Source organism: Rhamphochromis longiceps, linkage group LG3 (assembly GCF_057381845.1).
Source record: "Rhamphochromis longiceps isolate RC_006_pf linkage group LG3, R_longiceps_female_GT1.1, whole genome shotgun sequence".
In the NCBI taxonomy this organism is placed as follows: Eukaryota; Metazoa; Chordata; class Actinopteri; order Cichliformes; family Cichlidae; genus Rhamphochromis; species Rhamphochromis longiceps.
Genome location: NC_140559.1, coordinates 14,453,829 through 14,476,275, shown reverse-complemented (window position 1 = coordinate 14,476,275; position 22,447 = coordinate 14,453,829). Strand labels below are relative to the sequence as shown.

Sequence of the window (22,447 nt, the reverse complement as noted above, 5' to 3'; positions counted from 1 at the left end):
TATAAATGGTACAGACAGGAACAGCAGCAGTGATGGTAACAGGACCTCCCCTCCTTGTTTCATGACTCAGATTTGTGATATTTCCATGTGTGTTCACTTTGATGGTTCTGGTAAAAAGCATGGATGACGTTATTCTGACTGGGATGTGAGTGCTAACAAAATAGATATATTTGAACTGACTTAGCCTTCACAGTATGCTAGCTAAATGTTAAATAAACATTATGAAAACCTCATGAAAGTCTCATGGATGATGTGGACTCTCACAGTTCATCTTCTGTGAGCTTTTACAGTGACCTTTGACCTGTATCTACAGCACTGACCTCTGACATTGAGCACCACTTGTTTCCTCAGCAGGATGTGTTCCTCCCTGTTAAAGAGGGTGCAGGTGTAGCTGTTTGTGATTGTGGGGTATCTCAGGGTCAGACTGAGGTCTCCAGTCCTCAGCGCATCTTTATTCATCTCTGTTCGGCCTCTGTACACCTGATCCTGTTTCTCTGGCTTAGTCGAGCCATCCTGATACACATGGACCTTCCTGTAAGCGTCTCTCCACTCCACTTTAGCACCTTCACGTAACTTAAGTGTGGTTCTACAGTCCAACAAGACAGACTCCACCCCTGAATCCACCACCACCTGGGGGACTGAGAAGACAACACAGCATGTGTAAGTAGAACAGACTGCAACAGCAGCATGTTAGGGTTTAAAAATTATTACATTGTTTATAAAACTATTAAATAAAGCTGTTTTTATTATTTTAATATATACACAATGCAAATGTGCTCATAAACATTTTGGCCCTCCGTGTTTGAGGGTTGAGAGCTTCATCCAGCACTACTGTCTGGATTTGAAATATTGAAAGAAGAAGCAGAGTGCTTACATACACATGATAAAGGTTAGAATAGTCTCTGGGTCAGAATGTCCAAACAAGTTGTCATGAACTAGATTTTAGGATCTAGGATAATATTAAATGCCGTATTTTCCGAACCATAAGGTGCATTAAGTGAAACCAAACAGTTAGATATCAAACTTTACTCAACTCATTCTTCTTGCTTCTGCTACTTCTGTACCATTGATTCATTACATTGATTGTATGTTTGTGTGGTGATTACATTATTGATCTTTGTAAAGAGGCAAATGATAAGGCTGCGTCAGATTTTTTTGAGTTATTATTTGGTAAAGGATTTTATCCTTTAATTATAAAGCCGAGTAGAATAACGGATAAATCAGAAACACTAATTGATCATATTTTCATTAATAGTTTGGAGAGTAATATTATGAGTGGCCTCATCATAAATGATATAAGCGATCATCTACCAGTCTTTTTTACTTTTGATTTAAATATGAAAAGAAAGGCTGCGACAGACTGGCAACCTGTCCAGGGTGTACCCCGCCTCTCGCCCTATGACAGCTGGGATAGGCTCCAGCGCCCCCCGCGACCCTGAAAAAGGATAAGCGGAAGCGAATGGATGGATGGATGGATGAAAAGAAAGGAAGAGGTTGGTTTCGTGAGTTATAGAAGGTTAAGAAATAACGAGGCAATTAAAGAGTTTAGACAAGATCTCATGGAAGTGGACTGGAAGGAGGTTTATGTTAATGAGGTCAACGTTGCACACGGAGCATTTTTAAATACTTACTTGGCCTGTTTGATAAACATTGTCCATTGGTATCATTTAAGTATAAGAAAAAGAATAAGAATATGAAACCTTGGATAACTAAGGGTCTTGCAAATGCGTGTAAAAAGAAAAATAATTTATATAGAGATTATATAACACAGAGAACTAAGAATGCGGAAATGAAATATAAAGTTTATAAAAATAAGTTGGTATTAATATTGAGGAAAGCCAAGAAAGACTACTATAATAAACTTTTTCAGGAAAACAAGAATAATATTAAGGGAATTTGGAATATTTTTAAGGAGGTATTGGGTAACAAGAACACACCCTTAGATCGCCCTAATTATTTTATTAAGAATAATCAAGTTGTCGAAGACAAGACTGAAGTAGTAAACGAATTCAATTCCTTTTTTGTAAATGTTGGACCCACTTTAGCAAATTTAATTAGGAAAAATGACGATCCAGAAAATGACGAAGCCTGGACAGGAGATAATAGAATGGTTAATTCCACATTCTTGGCTGATATTACCATAAAAGAAATAGTAGCAATTGTAGAAAATTTTAAAAATAAAAAATCTACTGACTGTGATGGTATAGACATGGTTATAATTAAAAAGACTTTAGATTGTATAAGTATTCCTCTTTGCTATATTTTTAATCTTTCGCTACAATCAGGAGTATTTCCTGATCGAATGAAAGTGGCAAAAGTGATACCCTTATATAAACCAGGAGATAAGCATAGTTTTAACAACTATAGGCCAGTGTCTCTTTTGTCACAGTTTTCAAAAGTGCTCGAAAAACTTTTTGTGCAAAGACTTGATAGTTTTATTGAAAAATATCAACTAATAAATGAAAATCAATTTGGATTTCGTAAAAATAGATCAACGGCATTAGCATTGTTGACTTTCATTGACGATATTTCATCTGCAACCAATAATAATAAATATACAGTTGGGGTATTTGTTGATTTAAAAATAGCTTTTGATACGTTACAACATTCTATTTTGATTTCTGAAGTGTATAATTATGGTGTGAGAGGCGTGGCATTGAATTGGTTAAGGAGTTGTTTAGAAAATAGGTTGCAATATGTACATTATCTCGGCAATACCTCTGAAAGATTGAAGATTGTATGTGGCGTTCCTCAAGGTTCTATTTTGGGACCTAAACTTTTTAATTTATATATTAATGATATCTGTGACGTATCAAAAAGGTTAAATTCTATTTTATTTGCAGATGACACAAATTTGTATTGCTCTGGAGAGAATTTGAAAGATTTGGTTGAAATTATGACTTCTGAGATGTTAAGATTGAAAAAATGGTTTGATGTAAATAAATTATCTTTGAATCTGACAAAAACGAAATTCATGATATTTGGCAATCATGCAAAGGAGGATGAAGTCAACGTGTTTACGGAAGCGGTTGTGGGATTCATCGGGAAACTAGCGGATGATACCGTGGAGACAAAGACTATCACAACGTTTCCCAACATGAAGCCGTGGGTGGATAAAACCATCCGCGACGCTCTGAGATCCCGCACCGCTGCCTACAACACGGGACTCACGACGGGGGACATGGACCCGTACAAAGCCGCGTCATATAACGTGCGGAGGGCGGTGAAAGAGGCGAAGCAGCGCTACGGGAGGAAACTAGAGTCACAACTCCAACAGAGTGACTCTAGGAGCCTGTGGCGGGGACTAAGGACAATAACGGACTATAAAGCACCAACAACCGGTATGACGAACGCGGCCGTGACTCTGGCAGACGAGCTGAACACTTTCTATGCTCGCTTCGAGGCTGCAGCTAAGGTCTCCAACAATGCTAGTGTTAGCGGCGCTAACGGCTGCAGACAGGAAGATACTGCCAGCACCGGAAACGTGCTCGTCATCTCCGAGCATGAAGTAAGGAGAGCCTTCAAAAGAGTGAACACCAGGAAAGCAGCAGGACCAGACGGCATCCCAGGTCGTATCCTAAGAGACTGCGCATACCAGCTAGCTCCTGTGTTCACTGAGATATTCAACATCTCTTTATCTCAGTCGGTGATCCCCACATGCTTCAAAGAGTCCATCATTGTTCCTGTCCCGAAGAAACCCCACCCTGCTTCTCTCAATGACTATCACCCTGTAGCCCTCACCTCAGTAGTGATGAAGTGCTTTGAACGCCTGGTCAGAGACTTCATCATTTCTTCACTACCAGACACACTGGACCCACTACAGTTCGCTTACCGTCCAAATCGTTCCACAGACGATGCCATCTCTCATCTCCTCCACACATCACTCACTCACTTGGACACTAGAAGGGGGAATTATGTTAAAATGCTCTTCATAGACTACAGCTCTGCATTTAATACCATAATTCCCTCCACACTCACCACCAAGCTGGAGCATCTGGGACTCAGCTCATCTATGTGTCAGTGGATCTCCAACTTCCTAACTGGCAGACCACAGGCAGTAAGGATGGGCGGACATGTCTCAGCCTCCACCACTCTCAGCACTGGAGCCCCCCAGGGGTGTGTTCTGAGCCCCCTGCTGTACTCTTTGTACACATATGACTGCGTGGCCACTACCAGCTCCACCACCATCATCAAGTTTGCTGACGACACCGTCGTGGTGGGCCTGATCTCTGATAACAACGAGACGGCCTACCTGAAGGAGATGAGGAATCTGGAAAACTGGTGCCAGAGGAACAACCTCCTTCTAAACGTCAGTAAGACAAAGGAGCTGATAGTGGACTTCAGCACTAAGCAGGAGAGGAACTACCAGACCCCCGTCATCAACGAGTGCCCAGTGGAGAGAGTGGACAGCTTCAAATACCTCGGAGTTCACATCACGCAGGACCTGTCATGGTCCTGTCACATCAACACCGTGGTGAAAAAGGCCCGTCAGCGTCTCTACCACCTCAGACGCTTGAGAGACTTCCAACTGCCCTCCAAGGTGCTCAGGAACTTTTACTCGTGCACCATAGAGAGCATCCTGGCGGGAAACATCTTAACCTGGTTCGGGAACAGCACCATGCAGGACAGACGAGCTCTACAGAGGGTTGTGCGATCAGCTGAGCGCACCATCCGCTCCGAGCTCCCTGACCTGCACTCAATCTACAGCAGGCGGTGCTGGACCAAGGCCAGGAAGATCGTGAAGGACCTCAGCCATCCCAACAACAGACTGTTCTCTCTGCTGAGGTCAGGAAAGCGATTCCGCTCCCTGAAGACCAACACAGAGAGACTGAGGAGGAGCTTCTTCCCGCAGGTGATACGGTCTCTCAATCACACCACCACACAGTACTGACCCACACATACAGTTCTTACACACACACTGGACTTTCTGGACTTTGTTTTCACTTCATTACTTAAATCACGCTGCTGTTATTGTGGTATATGCTGCTGTTATTGTGTATATATTTATTTATATTTCTTCATACATTCTTATATAGTTCTATATTGTGTATTTTGTTGTACAGTTGTTTTATTTTCAACTTTAATTTATATATTTTATCTTATTCTTTCCCAGTGTGTTGTACAGTTATTTCATTTTTAACCTTAATTTATATTTTATTCCTTCCTAGTTAAATTTACCCTTTTTAATTTTTCATATTTATTTCCTATCTTATTCATAGCCTTTTCCTTTTTTGTTTTCTTTAGGTCACGAGCAGTTGTCCAAGCATTTCACTACATATCGTACTGTGTATGACTGTGTACGTGACAAATAAAATTTGAATTTGAATTTGAAGTCATTATGTCCATTGATGGAGAATTGATTGAAAGAGTTACTGAATTTCGTTTTTTGGGTGTAATAGTAGATGGAAATTTGGAAATCTCATATTGAGTATATTAGAAAGAAGATGGTTAAAAGCATTTATATTTTGGGAAATGTAAGAGATTTATTAGATTATAAAACAATGCGCATTTTATATTTTTCATTGTTTTTCTCATATTTTAGTTACTGTGTTGAAGTTTGGGGGAATACATATGAGAATACTATAAAACCTCTAAACTTAATACAGAAGAAAGTGATACAAATGATTCATAATGTTAAATATAGAGAACATACAAATAAATTATTTATAAAATCAAAATTATTAAAATTAGGAGATTTAGTGAAATTACGGACACTATTAATTATGTTTAAGGCTAAAAATAATATTTTGCCCTTTAAGTTACATAGAGTATTTTTATTGTGTTCAGGGGGAGAAGATAGCAGAAGGAAATTTTATTTTAAGCATCAGTTAGCTAGGACAACACAAAGATTAATGAGTCCAACGGTTAGGGGTATACGACTGGAACTCAATTCATTATAATTTAAAGAATTGTATAAGTTTACATTGTTTTAAAAAGTGTTACATGCTTAAAACGATAACTCAATATGAAGAATGCGAATGAAATTGGAGTTCATTGAAAATGGATCCATTATAATTTTTTGTTTTATTTATTTTATTTTTATTTTCTCCTTGTTATTATGTGGAGTGGTATATTCTGATTGTAAATTTGTTGTTTGGTTTGGGTTAGGACCGGAGATAAATGTTAATGTTAGTTTGTTCCCTGATTTTTGGTGCCCACTTGTAATATAAGTTTGAATGTAGATAGGGGGCGGGGTTTAATAAGAATATTTTCTTCTTCCTGCTCCTTTTCACACATGGTTGTAGTGCTTTATTGATAGAAAGTGTGGTTGGTTTGTTTGATCTGTTGTACCAAGTGTGAAATAAATAAATAAATGAATGAATGAATGTTGAATTCTCTCACAGCTGTTCTATTCCTATGTTGTTGCAGTAAATTAATGACTAACCTCGTATTGTGGATGGATTATTTCAGTTGTTCTCCTGACTGGAGTTTGGTCCGTTTACAGCATCCTGCCATGCGATTGCATTTGTTTCCGAATTCAGAACCCTCACGGTAACTTTTATTATAATGTGTATATATTATAATATTATTACGAGGCGCACTGTGGATTTTTGAGAAAATTAAAGGAGATGTTTTTCTTTTCTGTCTCAAAGGAGCAGACACCAGGCAAGGTCGGACTGAATGAGGAGGATCCACAGCAGACTGCCACATTTGGTGCTCGGAGAAGATAGCCCTAATAATCCTTTGTTATTGTAATTGTTTGTTATTGTAGAGCCCGTTTCAAGATTATCCTTTCTGTGAAGCAGACCAATGGTTCACACAAAGGTACAGCGCTGTAAACTTGTAATTTCAACTGCTGAAGCAAATTAAATGTTTTTAAATGACAGATATTTTTCCTAAAGTCTTGAAAAATTTTGAACATGACAAGCAGTGATGGTAACAGGTCCTCCCCTCCTTGTTTCATGACCCAGATTTGTGATATTTCCATGTGTGTTTATGAGGAAAGTTGAACGGTTCTGGAAAAAGCATGCATGTAGTTATTTTCACTGAGATGTGAGTGCTAACAAAATAGATATATTTGAACTGACTTTAGCAGTGTGCTAGCTAAATGCTAAACCAACATTATGAGAAACTCATGAAAGTCTCATGGATGATGTGATGATGTGAACCCAGTTCATATTCTCTGAGCTTTTACAGTGACCTCTGACCTTTGACCTGTATCTACAGCACTGACCTATAACAGTGAGCACCACTTGTTTCTTCAGCAGGATCTTTTCCTCCCTGCTGTAGACGGTGCAGGTGTAGCTGTTTGTGTTCGTGGGGTATTTCAGGGTCAGACTGAAGTCTCCAGTTTTCAACAGGCCTTCATTCATCTTCGTTCGATCTGTGTAAAACTCGTCCTGTTGTTCAGGTTCATCAGGGCCATTCACATACACGTGGACCTTCCTGTCATTGTTGTCCATCCACTCCACTTTAGCATCTTTGGGGAGGTGAAGTGTGCCTTTGCAGGGCAGCTGGACAGACTCCACCCCTGAATCCACCACCACCTGGTAAACTGAGAGGACGACAAAGCACAACATGATGACATCAGCAGCAGCTGTGGTGGTCACATGACCTCCCTGTCCCTCCTTGTCTTCTAGTCTCAGTCAGATTGTGTCTCAGTTTGTTCCTGATGTGTTCCTGACTCGTTCTTTGGTAACTAGTCTGCAGCGTCCTGTAAAGTGCTGCAGACATGTTGGATGAAGAAGAACAGACAGACTGAGCCTCCACAGTCGGCCATGTCTCACACACATGAGCACAGAAACCATGAAGATCTCATGTGTCTGAACATCTGAAGCTCTCCACCACATGACTGAGCACAACTCAAGGAGGAACATTTACTGAAGCTGCTGCAACATTTACTGTCAGCACATGTTTCCATGTCAGCTGCTGTTTACCACCACAGAAGAAGAACAGCTTGTCCACATGCAGCCTCTGTGTCAGATCAATGCAGTGAAGCACACACACTGTTTAGTAAAGTCATGTTGTGGAGCTGTTTCACTGATCAATGACTGAGTCTGAAGGAGGTTTTCTGACTTCTGGAACAAACCTGGAAGTTTCTCTTCAGCTCTCTGTATCAGCTGTTTGTAACTCTCAACTCTTTCAGCTTCTGGAACAAGTTTGTGTGAGCCGCAGTCAAGGAGCCACCAGAGGACACCTGCTGACCATCGGCATTATGGGTAGTGTAGTAGGAGACACTCACCTGACATGAAATAGTGCCGGAAATGAAATAAAAGACCTCCAGAAACCCCAAGAACAACCAGGATAATTGGGAGAGCTATGGCCCAAGATGGGAATGGCTCTGTGTAGAAAACAATAATAGACCATAATATGAAAACATCATCATAATATTATGACAACATCTACAGCACCACTGACCTTTATCTACATCTCTGACCTTTGACCTGCAGCTCTACTTTCTGTCTCAGGATGTCTTTGTCCCTGTAGATGGTGCAGATGTATCCTCCACTGTCTCTCTGTGTGGGGTATTTCAGGATCAGACTGAGGTCTCCAGTTCTCAGCAGGTCTTCATTCACTGTTGTTCGGTCTCTGTAAAGGCCGTCCTGGTCATTAAGTTGGTCGCCTTCGTTTGCATACACATGAACCATCATGAGTTCTGGGTCAGAGCGAGTCCACTCCACTGTGGTGTCCTCAGGTAGGTAAGATTTTGTTTTGCAGGGCAGGATGATAGACTCTAAGCCTTCATTCACCTTCATCTCCACCTGCTGGTCTGAGAGGACAATAAATCACAATATGAAATAGTCATCTGGGATATGAGCATTAGTAATAATAATAATAATAGTGGATTGGATTTATATAGCGCTTTTCTAGGCACCCAAAGCGCTTTACAATACCACTATTCATTCACTCTCACATTCATACACTGGTGGAGGCAAGCTACAGTTGTAGCCACAGCTGCCCTGGGGCAGACTGACAGAAGCGAGGCTGCCATATCGCGCCATCGGCCCCTCTGGCCAACACCAGTAGGCAAGTAGGGTAAAGTGTCTTGCCCAAGGACACAACGACCAGGACAGAGAGCCCGGGGATCGAACCGGCGACCTTCCGGTTACAGATGCGATTCCCAACCCCCTGAGCAACGGTCGCCCCCCATTAGTGTTGCTAATCTATGTCTCTGTGGTAATACATCATCATCTGGCCTCTTTTTTTCCCATTGAAAGCTAAACTGGATCTTTAACGTTAACAATTTAATCATCGTTTGATCATTTCCAGCATTAAAAAATCCTTGATGCCATGGAAACATTGTTTAATGCACACAAAATCTTTATATTAGACACTTATAAAAGTTTTTATAATTTAAATGTAATGTATTTTAAACTATGTTTTCTTTTTTTGCTGTTTGTTTATTTTTTGACTGATCAGAAATCTCATTTTGAATTTGATGACAGCAGGATATCGCAAAAAAACGTTGGAATAAGGGAACAAAAGCCTGTAAAAGAAAGTTGTACTGAAAAGAAAAAGTCCACAGAGCAAAGGGGATGTACATACAAAGCACTAAATTGATCTAGCCCATGTAGTGGTCTATATGTAAGTACAGTGGAACCTCGACTTACGAAATAAATTCGTTCCAGAGCGTCTTTCGTAAGTCAAAATTTTCGTTAAGTCGGAGCACCTTTTTCCATCGCCTTTTGAGTGAGGCGATGCTGGCTGAAGACAAAGTTCTTGGTGGAGGCAGACCTTGCTCATATTTGTCAATAATTTCTCTCTTTGTTTCCATCGAGAGCACCTTACGCTTCTTCTTTTCACTCGAATCACTTGCAGAAAGTTTTTTCGGCCCCATTATGAATGAACGGTAGGCTAATTGCATATGAGAAGCACACGAAATAGCGCACTGCAACAACGATACGTCTTTCATATGGAACAGCAAAACGCAAGTACAAAAGCCAAGGGGTTATCACATGATTCGGAAGGCATTGTGGGAATTCTGGTCTCTGCCAGCGGATTTCGTTATGCGGGCATTTTGCCGTACCATGGGCAGAAATACTGCCGTTAAGAGCCTTCTTAACTTGAATTCTTCGTTAAATGGGGTCTTCGTAAGGCGGGGCTCCACTGGATGAGAATTTTATATCTAATTATAAAATCAACTGTAAAGCAGATAAATAAAAAGCGCTTCAAGCTTACTACAATGCATTGGGAGCCTGGCTGCAGCATTTTGTATCACTTAGACATATAAATAAAGCTTTTTTTCTAAGCTTGTAAACTAGACATTACAGTAATCCACCACAATGACACAAATGCATGAATACTTTTATGCATTTACGTACAGGAGACTATAACAATTTAGAAATGTTTTTTTAAAGGAACGTCAAAGAGATTTTACATATAAGTCAAGAATCAAATACAGAAAGATTACAAACACTGGACAGAAATCCTTTGACTGAATCTTAAAGGCATTTATGGAGAAGCTGTAGTCATAGTCTGAGTCTTGTGTGAATATAAAAAAAAAGTTTATTAGTAGAGAGCAGTTATCAGGGACACAGAGTGGACTGTGGAGGATAGTCTATCCAGCTGTCGAGGCTTAAAAGACAGACACAGTTGGGTGTCATCAGCATAGAATTGATATCATTTAATGACATCAGCTAAATAAAGGATATCAAATTAAAATAATGGACCCAGAATTGAGCCTTGCACTACCCCACAGATTAGAGCAGCAGTGTCAGAGGAGGGTTTGCTTAACATGAGACAAAAAGTCTTTCTAGACGAGTAGGAGGAACCTTCCTCCTACTGTGCTGAACCAGAGATACCAGCCAGCATCTTAAGCATCAAATAAAATATTATAGTCAACGGAATCAAAGGGACTTCCACCCACCAAGGAAGCTAACATTGCTGATGACAGCAGGACATCCTCAAGCAGACCCAGTGTAACCGTAACCTGCTGTTTGGAAGCATCCCACATTCCAGACAAGTTTTAACAAAAGCTGGTTAAATACAGTGTACCGAAGAACTCAGCACTTTACTTTGCTTGTTAGCTTGTCTTTACTAAATCAATTCTTAAGTTTCACTGGGAGCCAGTATTTACTAGAAAAGGCTTCAGCAAGTGGTGAAAAACCTCAACATTTCTGAAGAGTGTTACACAGTTTTGACAACTAAATACGGTCATCAGAAAATATAAAATATTATGTATTTATGTATCCTCTGGGGGGTGGCTGTGGCTCAGGTGGTAGAGCAGATCAGCTACTGATCGGAAGGTTGGTGGTTTGATCCTTGGCTTCCCCAGTCTGCATGCCAAACATCCTTGGGCAAGATACTAACCCCAAGTTGCCCTCCGATGCATTCATCGGAGTATGAAAGTGTGTGAATGTAGTTTAGTTTGCACTTGAGTTTAGAAGTGCTTGTATGAGTGGGTTTGAATGGGTGAATGAGGCATGTTGTATAGAACGCTTTGAGTACTCCGGGAGAATAGAAAAGCGTTATATAAGAATCAGTCCACTCTACTGTTGTGGCTAGGGATGGGTGTCGATTTCTATAATCGTTTAGATTCTGATTCATAAGGTCTCGATTTGATTTGATCCTCGATTCAGTTCAATTTTGACTTAGACAGTGAGAAATATTATAATTCTGATCATTTATCAGTACATTTCCATATTTTTATATCTATATATTAAAAAAAAGCTGACACTTGGACACGTGTTCTTGGAGTTAAAATTGGGGATAGACAACATAAAATTCTGCTCTATGCAGACGATATTCTTCTGACACTGACTGACCCGGTTAACTCTTTACCCGTTCTTACTAGGTGTATCAAAGACTTTGGTCTTATATCTGGATACAAAGTAAATTTTGATAAATCTGTTATAATGACTTTGTGTAGTGGAGGGGATAATGAACCTTTATATGTTAAACCTTTTCACTGGGCACCATCAGGTTTTGTATATTTGGGAGTTAAAGTTACACCAAATGTTGGTCACTTATATAGAGAAAATATTAATGGAATGGTTCAAGATCTTCGAGAGATGCTGACAAGATGGAGGTCACTTCCGATATCATTTTTGGGAAGAATAAATCTCATTAAAATGGTAATCCTACTGAAAATATTATATCCCACAGGCATGTTGTTTGTAATTTTGAAATCAGAAGATATTAAAGTAATTAACAAGGCTATGGTGGATTTCATTTGGGCAGGAAGAAAACCCAAAATTAAATTGGAGACACTACAGTTACCGAAAGATTTGGGCGGGTGGGGAGTGCCAAACATAGAAAATTATGTCCTCTCAATACAAGCAAGGATTCTTTCTTCCTGGATACATGAACATTCTGACCTACCATGGCTAAATATTGAGGAAGTATTATGTAAACCATCCTCACCTGTTAACTTCTTAGGGAAACGTCTAAATGACTTACCTCACGTAATAAAGCATAACCCACTGATATATAATGCTATGTGGACGTGGGGAAAACTGAGAAAAAATTTTAACAGTAGTCTTCCGTTTAATATCTTGTCAACATTTATAAATAATCCAGACCTGCCGCAAAACATAGGGTCAAGCTTTGTGGGATGGCATAAAGTAGGTGTAAAGAGGTTTTATGACCTCTTTAAACATGGTGAGTTTAAATCATTTGAATCCTTGAAGTCCCAGTATTCTATGTCAAAGACTGAGTTTTGTAAGCATTTGCAATTGAGAAATTATGTGCTAAAAAATGCTAAATCATTACAAATCTCAACTGCCTCTTTTCGGTTGGAGAAATTTTTTCTGGATAATAGGGAGCATAAACATTTTGTATCAAAGTTTTATTCAGAGATTTATGCCCTAATTGTGGATAAACTGACATGGTTGAGAAAATCTTGGGGGACGCTGCTTAAATGTGAAATAGATATACAGGCATGGGACAAAATTTTGCTCCTTCCATCCAAAATCTCTGTTTGTAACCGATTTAAAGAACTGCAGTACAAAATTTTGCACAATGTGTATATTTCTCCGTATATTTATAGTAAGTATAATATGGGAATATCTCCAAACTGTCTCAAGTGTAAGGTCAGAGTGGGCACTAGATTCCACTGCTTGTGGGAATGTGCTATTATCCAGTCATTTTGGAAAAAGGTCTGCGCCAATATTAGTACAGCCATTGGTCATCAGGTGACAGAAAACCCATTAATGTGTATATTGGGATATATCCCTGTTTCACTGGTACAACATGAGCATGTAATTCAGTCACTGTTAATGTTGGCCAGGAAAAGCATCATGTTGAGATGGGTGGGGGCTGAGCCTCCCTCCATTTCTCTATGGAAGTCGCTCATCATTGAAGTTATGACTCTGATTAGGCTGGGACATTATATTGATGGGAGCCTTCGAATTTTTGTGGACAAATGGAAGAAACCACTGGAAGCACTGGGAGTAACCTGTAAACTGAATCCTAGCGGACAACAATTATGGACATAATGTTGCAATATTCTAGTGCTGTGTAGTGTTATTATTTTGGATGTGAACCAGTCTTATATTTGTTGGGGAAAAAAAAGTTAAATAAAAGTTTAAAAAAAAAAAAAAGCTGACACTTGTGAGACTTCATCAGAGGTGTGAGCATCACAGCAGATGCCTTTTTGTCAAAGTAAGTGAAAATAAAACACAGAAAAACCTTTTTCTAGCCTAGCTTTTTATATTACCGTATAATATTTTGCAGTAGAACAAAAATGAAAGAAAACCATGAATCAACATATTAAGTGACTGACAGAGAGAGCCATCCAGGAAGTGTGATTCTATTGTGGTGGAAGTAAAACGGCAAAAGTAAGAGGGAATTAAAGACGATGTTTATCAAATGTGAAGCTTAGTTTTGATCTACTTTTGCTGCTGGTTCAGTAAATTTTGGTCAGAGAGTGACAAAACCTGCAGCTTCAGAATCAGTGAGATCTCGCCTTTTAGTCCTGATGGCGTGTCTGTGTATGTGCCGTCGAGTGAAATGGTTTGTGTTTAGATGTTTGTGTGGAATCAATGTACCTGCTCTCATTTGGTGTTTTGTGTTTGGTGGTTGTTAAAATAGTTTTGTGAGCTTTAACCTGAGATTCAGGTGTTCCTGGCAAAATACATTTATATTTAAAAATCAATTCAGGATTTAATGAATCAATATCGCTTTATTCAAGCTAAAATCGTACCTTAGTTGTGGCTTCCATGGAGCTTAGATCTAAAATGTTGGTCTTCGTTTATAACAGAATTGCCAAAACACTCTTTGTTAGGTCTGCGCTCACAGGCCTCACTGATTCAGAGACTTATCCCCATGAACGAAGCAAGACAACCAGAGATTGATGGGTTTTAACTTGCAAGGGAAGCCGGTCGGATCAGTTGTCTGGGATCTCACCTGATCCCACACAACGCCAAAGAACCAGCGCCCCCTTACAGCCTTTATTCAGTCAACACACAACCCCATTGTAAAACCCATATGGTGTGTCATAAAGGTTAAAGGGACTGTGTGTGTGTGTGTGTGTGTGCATGCTCATCCGAGCATCCGAGTCATCTCACCCCTCCTGTATACGGTTTAACCCCTTTAACGGTCTCTCATATACCAGTGCAGGTGAGCCTATAAATGGCAGGAAGTAAACATTCCTTATCAAATAAGGAAACCAGAATCTTATATGGAATGTGCCTGCAGTTAAACACTAATGGCTAAACCTCCTCCACCATCATACATGTATGGTAGAAACAGAAAAATATCTAAACATGCAGTTTAATTAGTCTTAAACTGCATGTCATTGTTGTGTTTAAGACAAATTTAAACACAACAATGGCAACTTTTAACCAAATCAATCTAACCTGTTTAACGTCTGATCTGTCCACAGTACTGACTCCTGAGCTGCATAAAGAGCAGGTGTTGGCATTTCTTGCTGACCTTTGACCTGTAGCTGTATAACTGTCAGTGTCAGCTCTTCTCTTCCAAAACTGATGGAGCAGGTGTAGCTGCCGCTGTCGGTCAGTTGTGGTTTTCTCAGAGTGAGGCTGAAGTCTAAAGTGTGCAGAGCATCACGCCTCATCGATGTGCGCCTGCTGTAACGCTGGTTTTGTCCTCTAAGGTCATCTCTTCCTTCTCGCTGTAGGTGGACAGAGTTGGGATGAAGATCATTGCGCATCCACATCATTGTGGGGTCCTCGGGTGTAATACCTGAGTATTGACAGGGCAGCAGGACAGATCTTTCCCCCTCATTCACCTCCACCACCACAGCCAGGGCATGCTGGGAAACTGAGGACACATAAACAGACATAGAAATTAACTGCATGCTGTGGGTTTGTCTCAGATACCTCAGGTGACAAATTAATTTAAGAAACTCAAGACATGTGTTTGAATATTGAAACGTTGACTCTTGACAACACAATAGTAAGCTGGTTTGACACAGATGTTGTAGATACATTTATTGTACATACAAGTGTTTCCTTCACCACTTAATGTGACTGTGAATATGTTGGAGCGTTATCTTGTGACAAGTTTAATAACTGCTGTTCCAGTAAAGCAACATTACAAAAATTATTCTGATGCAGGTCCTTAATGTGACAGCAGTGGAACAGCTGTCAGTTCAGCCTTTATCTTCATCTTTTATACTGTGATGTTTTCCTGTTCCTGTTACACACAACACTGTACCTTCTTGTACATCACACTCAATATGAATAAACTGCAGGCTGCTCAGCCACTCCGCCTGAGGATAACCACCGTAGTAGAATCAGTTTAAACAAGTCTACACCATGTATACACATGCACACACACACACACACACACACACACACACACACACACACACACACACACACACACACACACACACACACACACACACACACACACAGTGAGTAGTTGGCACTCCTGCAGAGGTATGTCAGAAATGTTCATCCTTGGCTCTCAGTGCCTACAGACTTGTACGGTGACTGCAATGAACGCCTGTTTGTAAGACGAGGACTGAACCACCGTACAAACAAAGGGATTTAGTGTAAAACTATTTTAAGATGTTGTTCAGCGTCTCAATGATGGAAAAGCACAACCTTTGACTACAGTCTTTCATATTTTTACAAACAAAGCTTCTTTCCTCACTATTCAAGTTACTTGTTTGTAATACAGCTCCATAAGTTTTACACACAATCGGCATTTAAACAGTATTTAAAGTGTGTATCTTACTGTTGATGAGGAGCAGCAACACCAGCAGCATCTTCATCCCCCTGTAAACAAAAATCCAACTGGCAGAATTAACCGACACGGATGGATCAGAATCAGTGAGACATTTATCTCCAAATGTTGACACATAAATAAAAGTTTGCTTTTGGTTCCTTCAAGACTCTGTTCCAGAAAACAGGTTCAACAGCATCTGAGTCCAAGTTTTACCTTGAAGTCGGTTATAAAAAAAATGTGCACAGCAATGAGGAAATAAAAATAAAAAGCAGCCTCTCTGAACACAATAACATGCAAATATGAATGTGTGTAGCACTGCATCATTATATGGATCTATCTATCTCTCTATCTATCTATCTATCTATCTATCTATCTATCTATCTATCTATCTATCTCTCTCTCTCTCTCTCTCTCTCTCTATACATATATATATATATATATATATATATATATATATATATATATATATATATATATATATATATATATACATAAAAAAAAAAAAAAACACCCAGCACGCCCCTGCGGGCGGTTTATCCTTCAAGCTCGGGTCCTCTACCAGAGGCCTGGGAGCTTGAGGGTCCTGCGCAGTATCTTAGCTGTTCCCAGGACTGCGCTCTTCTGGACAGAGATCTCCGATGTTATTCCCGGGATCTGCTGGAGCCACTCGCCTAGCTTGGGAGTCACCGCACCTAGTGCTCCGATTACCACGGGGACCACCGTTACCTTCACCCTCCACATCCTCTCGAGCTCTTCTCTGAGCCCTTGGTATTTCTCCAGCTTCTCGTGTTCCTTCTTCCTGATATTGCTGTCATTCGGAACCGCTACATCGATCACTACGGCCGTCTTCTTCTGTTTGTCTACCACCACTATGTCCGGTTGGTTAGCCACCACCATTTTGTCCGTCTGTATCTGGAAGTCCCACAGGATCTTAGCTCGGTCATTCTCCACCACCCTTGGGGGCATCTCCCATTTTGACCTCGGGACTTCCAGGTTATACTCGGCACAGATGTTCCTGTACACTATGCCGGCCACTTGGTTATGGCGTTCCATGTATGCCTTGCCTGCTAGCATCTTGCACCCTGCTGTTATGTGCTGGATTGTCTCTGGGGCATCTTTACACAGCCTGCACCTGGGGTCTTGCCTGGTGTGATAGACCCCAGCCTCTATGGATCTTGTACTCAGAGCTTGTTCTTGTGCTGCCATGATTAGTGCCTCTGTGCTGTCTTTCAGTCCAGCTTTGTCCAGCCACTGGTAGGATTTCTGGATATCAGCCACCTCCTCTATCTGCCGGTGGTACATACCGTGCAGGGGCCTGTCCTTCCATGATGGTTCCTCGTCTCCCTCCTCTTTCTTGGGTTTCTGCTGCCTGAGGTATTCACTGAGCACTCGGTCAGTTGGGGCCATCTTCCCAATGTATTCTTGGATGTTCCTTGTCTCATCCTGGACTGTGGTGCTGACACTCACCAGTCCCCGGCCCCCTTCCTTCCGCTTAGCGTACAGCCTCAGGGTGCTGGACTTGGGGTGAAACCCTCCATGCATGGTAAGGAGCTTTCTTGTCTTTATGTCAGTGGCTTCTATCTCCTCCTTTGGCCAGCCTATTACCCCAGCAGGGTACCTGATCACGGGCAGGGCGTATGTGTTGATGGCCCGGATCTTGTTCTTACCATTCAGCTGACTCCTCAGGACTTGCCTGACCCTCTGCAGGTACTTGGTGGTTGCAGCCTTTCTAGTGGCCTCTTCATGGTTCCCATTCGCCTGTGGGATCCCCAAGTACTTGTAACTGTCCTCTATGTCTGCAATGTTGCCTTCTGGTAGTTCAATCCCCTCAGTTCTGACTACCTTCCCTCTCTTTGTTACCATCCGACTACACTTCTCCAGTCCGAACGACATTCCAATGTCATTGCTGTATAGCCTGGTAGTGTGGATCAGTGAATCGATGTCTCGTTCACTCTTGGCATACAGCTTGATGTCATCCATGTACAGGAGGTGGCTGACAACTGCTCCGTTCCGTAGTCGGTATCCGTAGCCAGTCTTGTTAATGATCTCACTGAGGGGGTTCAGGCCTATGCAGAACAGCAGTGGGGACAGAGCATCTCCTTGGTAGATCCCGCACTTGATGGTAACTTGTGCTATGGGCTTGGAGTTGGCCTCTAGTGTTGTACGCCACATCCCCATTGAGTTCCTGATGAAGGCTCTTATATATATATATATATATGTATATATATATATATATATATATATATATATATATATATACATATATATATATATATATTAGGGGTGCAACGATACACAAAATTCACGGTTCGGTTCGGTTCGATACTTTGGTGTCACGGTTCGATATTTTTTCGATACAAAAAAATGTTCATGCCTTTTTAATTTGTCATTTATTAAAATTATAAATATATATTTTAACTCAAAAGTACAGTTTTTAAATTTAACCCTAACCCTTGTGCGTGTTTTTTATTTTGACAGCGAATGCGCACCTGCGGACCACTTATGTGCACCCCTGGTTATATAGCTCATCATATCGCAGCCACAGAAATTCTTTTGTCCATGAAACCATAAAGCTGCACTTTCTTTTTGCCTTATAGTCTGATTTGTCATAACTTCTCCGTTTTGTGGTAAGCTTTTCTTTGGCTGTCACTTCTTCACCCTGACCTGTCTTATTTGGCTCAGCAGAACTGAAATATATATCCTCCTGCTTTTACACACACACTCACATAAGCTCAGCGATTCTCTGCGCGATCAACCTCTCACATGTTTAAGCTGCGGGAGATTTCACTTGTCATGTTTGCGTAGTAAGCTAACGATTGATAAGACGATGTCAGAGGAATTGGTGCGCAAATTATCATCACTCACCAATCAGTGCTGTCGCTCTCTATACGCAGTTCGCGTGATTGCAAAGTGAAAGCAAAAAAACAAGCGCAAATTCAAACACGATGTCAATATGTCACATATTGACAGTGGCTCACCGATGACAATGACATAATTACCCAGCTACATTTCTGAAAGAATGCAAAATCATTGACATATATTTTTCCTTCCTACAATAGCCCGACGAGCAGGGCAGAGATAGATTTTGGTAGCCCGACTGAAAAGATCGCTAGCCCCAGGACGTCGGGCTAGCAATATTGCGAGCCCTGTATCTGATTGAGGAATTGCTCATCTTTGTCCTTGCACTAGGATAATGTCGGCGTAAATGTGCAGTCATATTCGTTGTGTTCCCACTAGTGCTTTCAGGTTAATCTCGTTGAAATGACCTTAACGCCACAACACGGCAAATCTCCGTTAACGAGCTACCGCCGATCACCCCGTGCATGGGGCTAGACGGCCAACACGTTAACGAGCTAACTGAGCTAACACACTAGCTCCCACCCATGTAATTGAGCATTGCATGGCACATCCAACATACTGTTTTACTTTAGTCCATGACTCGCTTACCTTCAGGGTCATACAGTGGGGCAAAAAAGTATTTAGTCAGCCACCGATTGTGCAAGTTCCCCCACTTAAAATGATGACAGAGGTCAGTAACTTGCACCAGAGGTACACTTCAACTGTGAGAGACAGAATGTGAAAAAAAAATCCATGAATCCACATGGTAGGATTTGTAAAGAATTTATTCGTAAATTAGGGTGGAAAATAAGTATTTGGTCACCTCAAACATGGAAAATCTCTGGCTCTCACAGACCTGTAACGTCTTCTGTAAGACGCTTTTCTGTCCCCCACTCGTTACCTGTATGAATGGCACCTGTTTGAACTCATCATCTGTATAAAAGACACCTGTCCACAGCCTCAAACAGTCAGACTCCAAACTCCGCCATGGCCAAGACCAAAGAGCTTTCGAAGGACACCAGGAAAAGTATTGTAGACCTGCACCAGACTGGGAAGAGTGAATCTACAATAGGCAAGCAGCTTGGTGTGAAAAAATCAACTGTGGGAGCAATCATCAGAAAATGGAAGACATACAAGACCACTGATAATCTCCCTCGATCTGGGGCTCCACGCAAGATCTCATCCCGTGGGGTCAAAATGATCATGAGAACGGTGAGCAAAGATCCCAGAACCACACGGGGGGACCTGGTGAATGACCTGCAGAGAGCTGGGACCAAAGTAACAAAGGTCACCATCAGTAACACACTACAACGGCAGGGAATCAAATCCCGCAGTGCCAGACGTGTTCCGCTGCTGAAGCCAGTGCATGTCCAGGCCCGTCTGAAGTTTGCCAGAGAGCACATGGATGATACAGCAGAGGATTGGGAGAATGTCATGTGGTCAGATGAAACCAAAGTAGAACTTTTTGGTATAAACTCAACTCGTCGTGTTTGGAGGACGAAGAATACTGAGTTGCATCCCAAGAACACCATACCTACTGTGAAGCATGGGGGTGGAAACATCATGCTATGGGGCTGTTTTTCTGCCAAGGGGACAGGACGACTGATCCGTGTTAAGGACAGAATGAATGGGGCCATGTATCGTGAGATTTTGAGCCAAAACCTCCTTCCATCAGTGAGAACTTTGAAGATGAAACGAGGCTGGGTCTTCCAACATGACAATGATCCAAAACACACCGCCCGGGCAACAAAGGAGTGGCTCCGTAAGAAGCATTTGAAAGTCCTGGAGTGGCCTAGCCAGTCTCCAGACCTCAACCCCATAGAAAATCTGTGGCGGGAGTTGGAAGTCCGTGTTGCTCGGCGACAGCCCCAAAACATCACTGCTCTCGAGAAGATCTGCATGGAGGAATGGGCCAAAATACCAGCTACTGTGTGTGCAAACCTGGTAAAGACCTATAGTAAACGTTTGACCTCTGTTATTGCCAACAAAGGTTATGTTACAAAGTATTGAGTTGTATTTTTGTTATTGACCAAATACTTATTTTCCACCCTGATTTACGAATAAATTCTTTACAAATCCTACCATGTGAATTCATGGATTTTTTTTTCACATTCTGTCTCTCACAGTTGAAGTGTACCTCTGGTGCAAATTACTGACCTCTGTCATCATTTTAGGTGGGGGAACTTGCACAATCGGTGGCTGACTAAATACTTTTTTGCCCCACTGTAAACAACAATTATAACTAAACAATTTGAGATAATGTTAGTTTCCATTAACATTAAATTAGGTTACTGAATTGGCAAACACCTTCCTATTAACATTACCCATTTTACCCCAATAACTAAAGAAATTAGCACTTGCAGGTCAAAACCTTTATTCAAGAGATGCAAAAATAACATTGATACAGTGACTGTCAAAAATCACAGCACTGATCATACTGTGACATGTTGGTTCAAAACAGCACACTTAGAAATATTCAACGTTCTTTTCTTCAACTGAATGAAACTGAAAACACCATTTCACACGATCCATATGGGATATTTAGACTGTATAACTGTTCACGCTACATCTCTTCACTAGTAAAAGAAAGAAAAAATACAAAGAGAAATTTAAAAATGCTGCCAAAATGCTGCACAGAGCAAAAGGAAAAACAAACAACAACAACAAAAATGGCCCTGTCCTCATGGCTGATGACGTGCAACCCCATGACCCAATCTGGGGCAGTGATGTACCAGCGGAGTTCAAGTTGTGGACCACCGGACAGAAGGTCCTGCACTCACTGTTCCCATGGGTCGGAACTGGAAAAAACACGTTAAGAATTGAGACTCTTGACTACCGATTTGGACTTTTCCTGAACAGCTCAACAAAGATAAATAAGGCTCAGAATGAGGAAATCGACGCGATCAGAATAGTGGTCATGCAACACAGGGTCGCCCTGGACATGATTCTCGCTGAGAGAGGGGGCCTCTGTGTCTTATTCAACACCACTTGTTGCACCTATATCCCGGACAACGTGCACTCCTTGACCATGACCACCGCCCTAGACAAGTTGCGACAACTGAGTAATGCGCAGCAACAAGACTATGTCACGAACAATGAGGACTGGCTGACCTGGCTGCTGAGTGGCAGCTGGAAGACCCTCGTGATAAAAGGACTCGTACTGATAGGAGTTCTGCTTCTATTATTGTGCTTGTTTTCTATATGTATCCTACCATGCATAAGATCCATGATTGACAAAATGGTACAGGCCACAGTAATTACCTATGTTGGACTGCCACTAGAAAATGAACCGGATGTAGAAGATTTAGTATAGAAACACACACACACATACTGAATGATGCTACAATTGAAAATGTTATAAGCAAGTGATTGTTGGCTGATAATAAAGTATGATTAAGTGAAAAATATTAACATCAGGAGGGGATGTTAAAGAAGAAACGCTTTTGTGAGATTTATGTTGCATTAAAGTATATGTTCATATTTTACTCTTAATAGGAAAAGAACAAAATGTACTACTCGCTCTGTTTATAGA

General features: G+C 41.1%; 2 protein-coding genes across 2 annotated transcripts in view; both read right to left on the bottom strand.

Annotated features, from left to right (window-relative positions):
• Positions 1 to 16,123, bottom strand: part of LOC146673039 (uncharacterized) — a 38,232-nt gene extending 22,109 nt beyond the window's left edge. Inside the window, exons 1-7 of the mRNA XM_085401431.1 lie at positions 16,087 to 16,123; positions 14,815 to 15,162; positions 8,378 to 8,710; positions 8,183 to 8,281; positions 7,175 to 7,495; positions 4,074 to 4,100; positions 321 to 614 (exon numbers count right to left, since the gene is read on the bottom strand). Of these exons, the coding sequence (XP_085257557.1) occupies positions 321 to 614; positions 4,074 to 4,100; positions 7,175 to 7,495; positions 8,183 to 8,281; positions 8,378 to 8,710; positions 14,815 to 15,162; positions 16,087 to 16,123 (1,459 nt within the window). The remainder of the gene's footprint in view (positions 1 to 320; positions 615 to 4,073; positions 4,101 to 7,174; positions 7,496 to 8,182; positions 8,282 to 8,377; positions 8,711 to 14,814; positions 15,163 to 16,086) is intronic.
• The window catches only part of LOC146673023 (NACHT, LRR and PYD domains-containing protein 3-like), a 505,210-nt gene that overhangs the window by 235,895 nt on the left and 246,868 nt on the right, over positions 1 to 22,447 (bottom strand). The gene's annotated exons all lie outside the window — the stretch shown is intronic.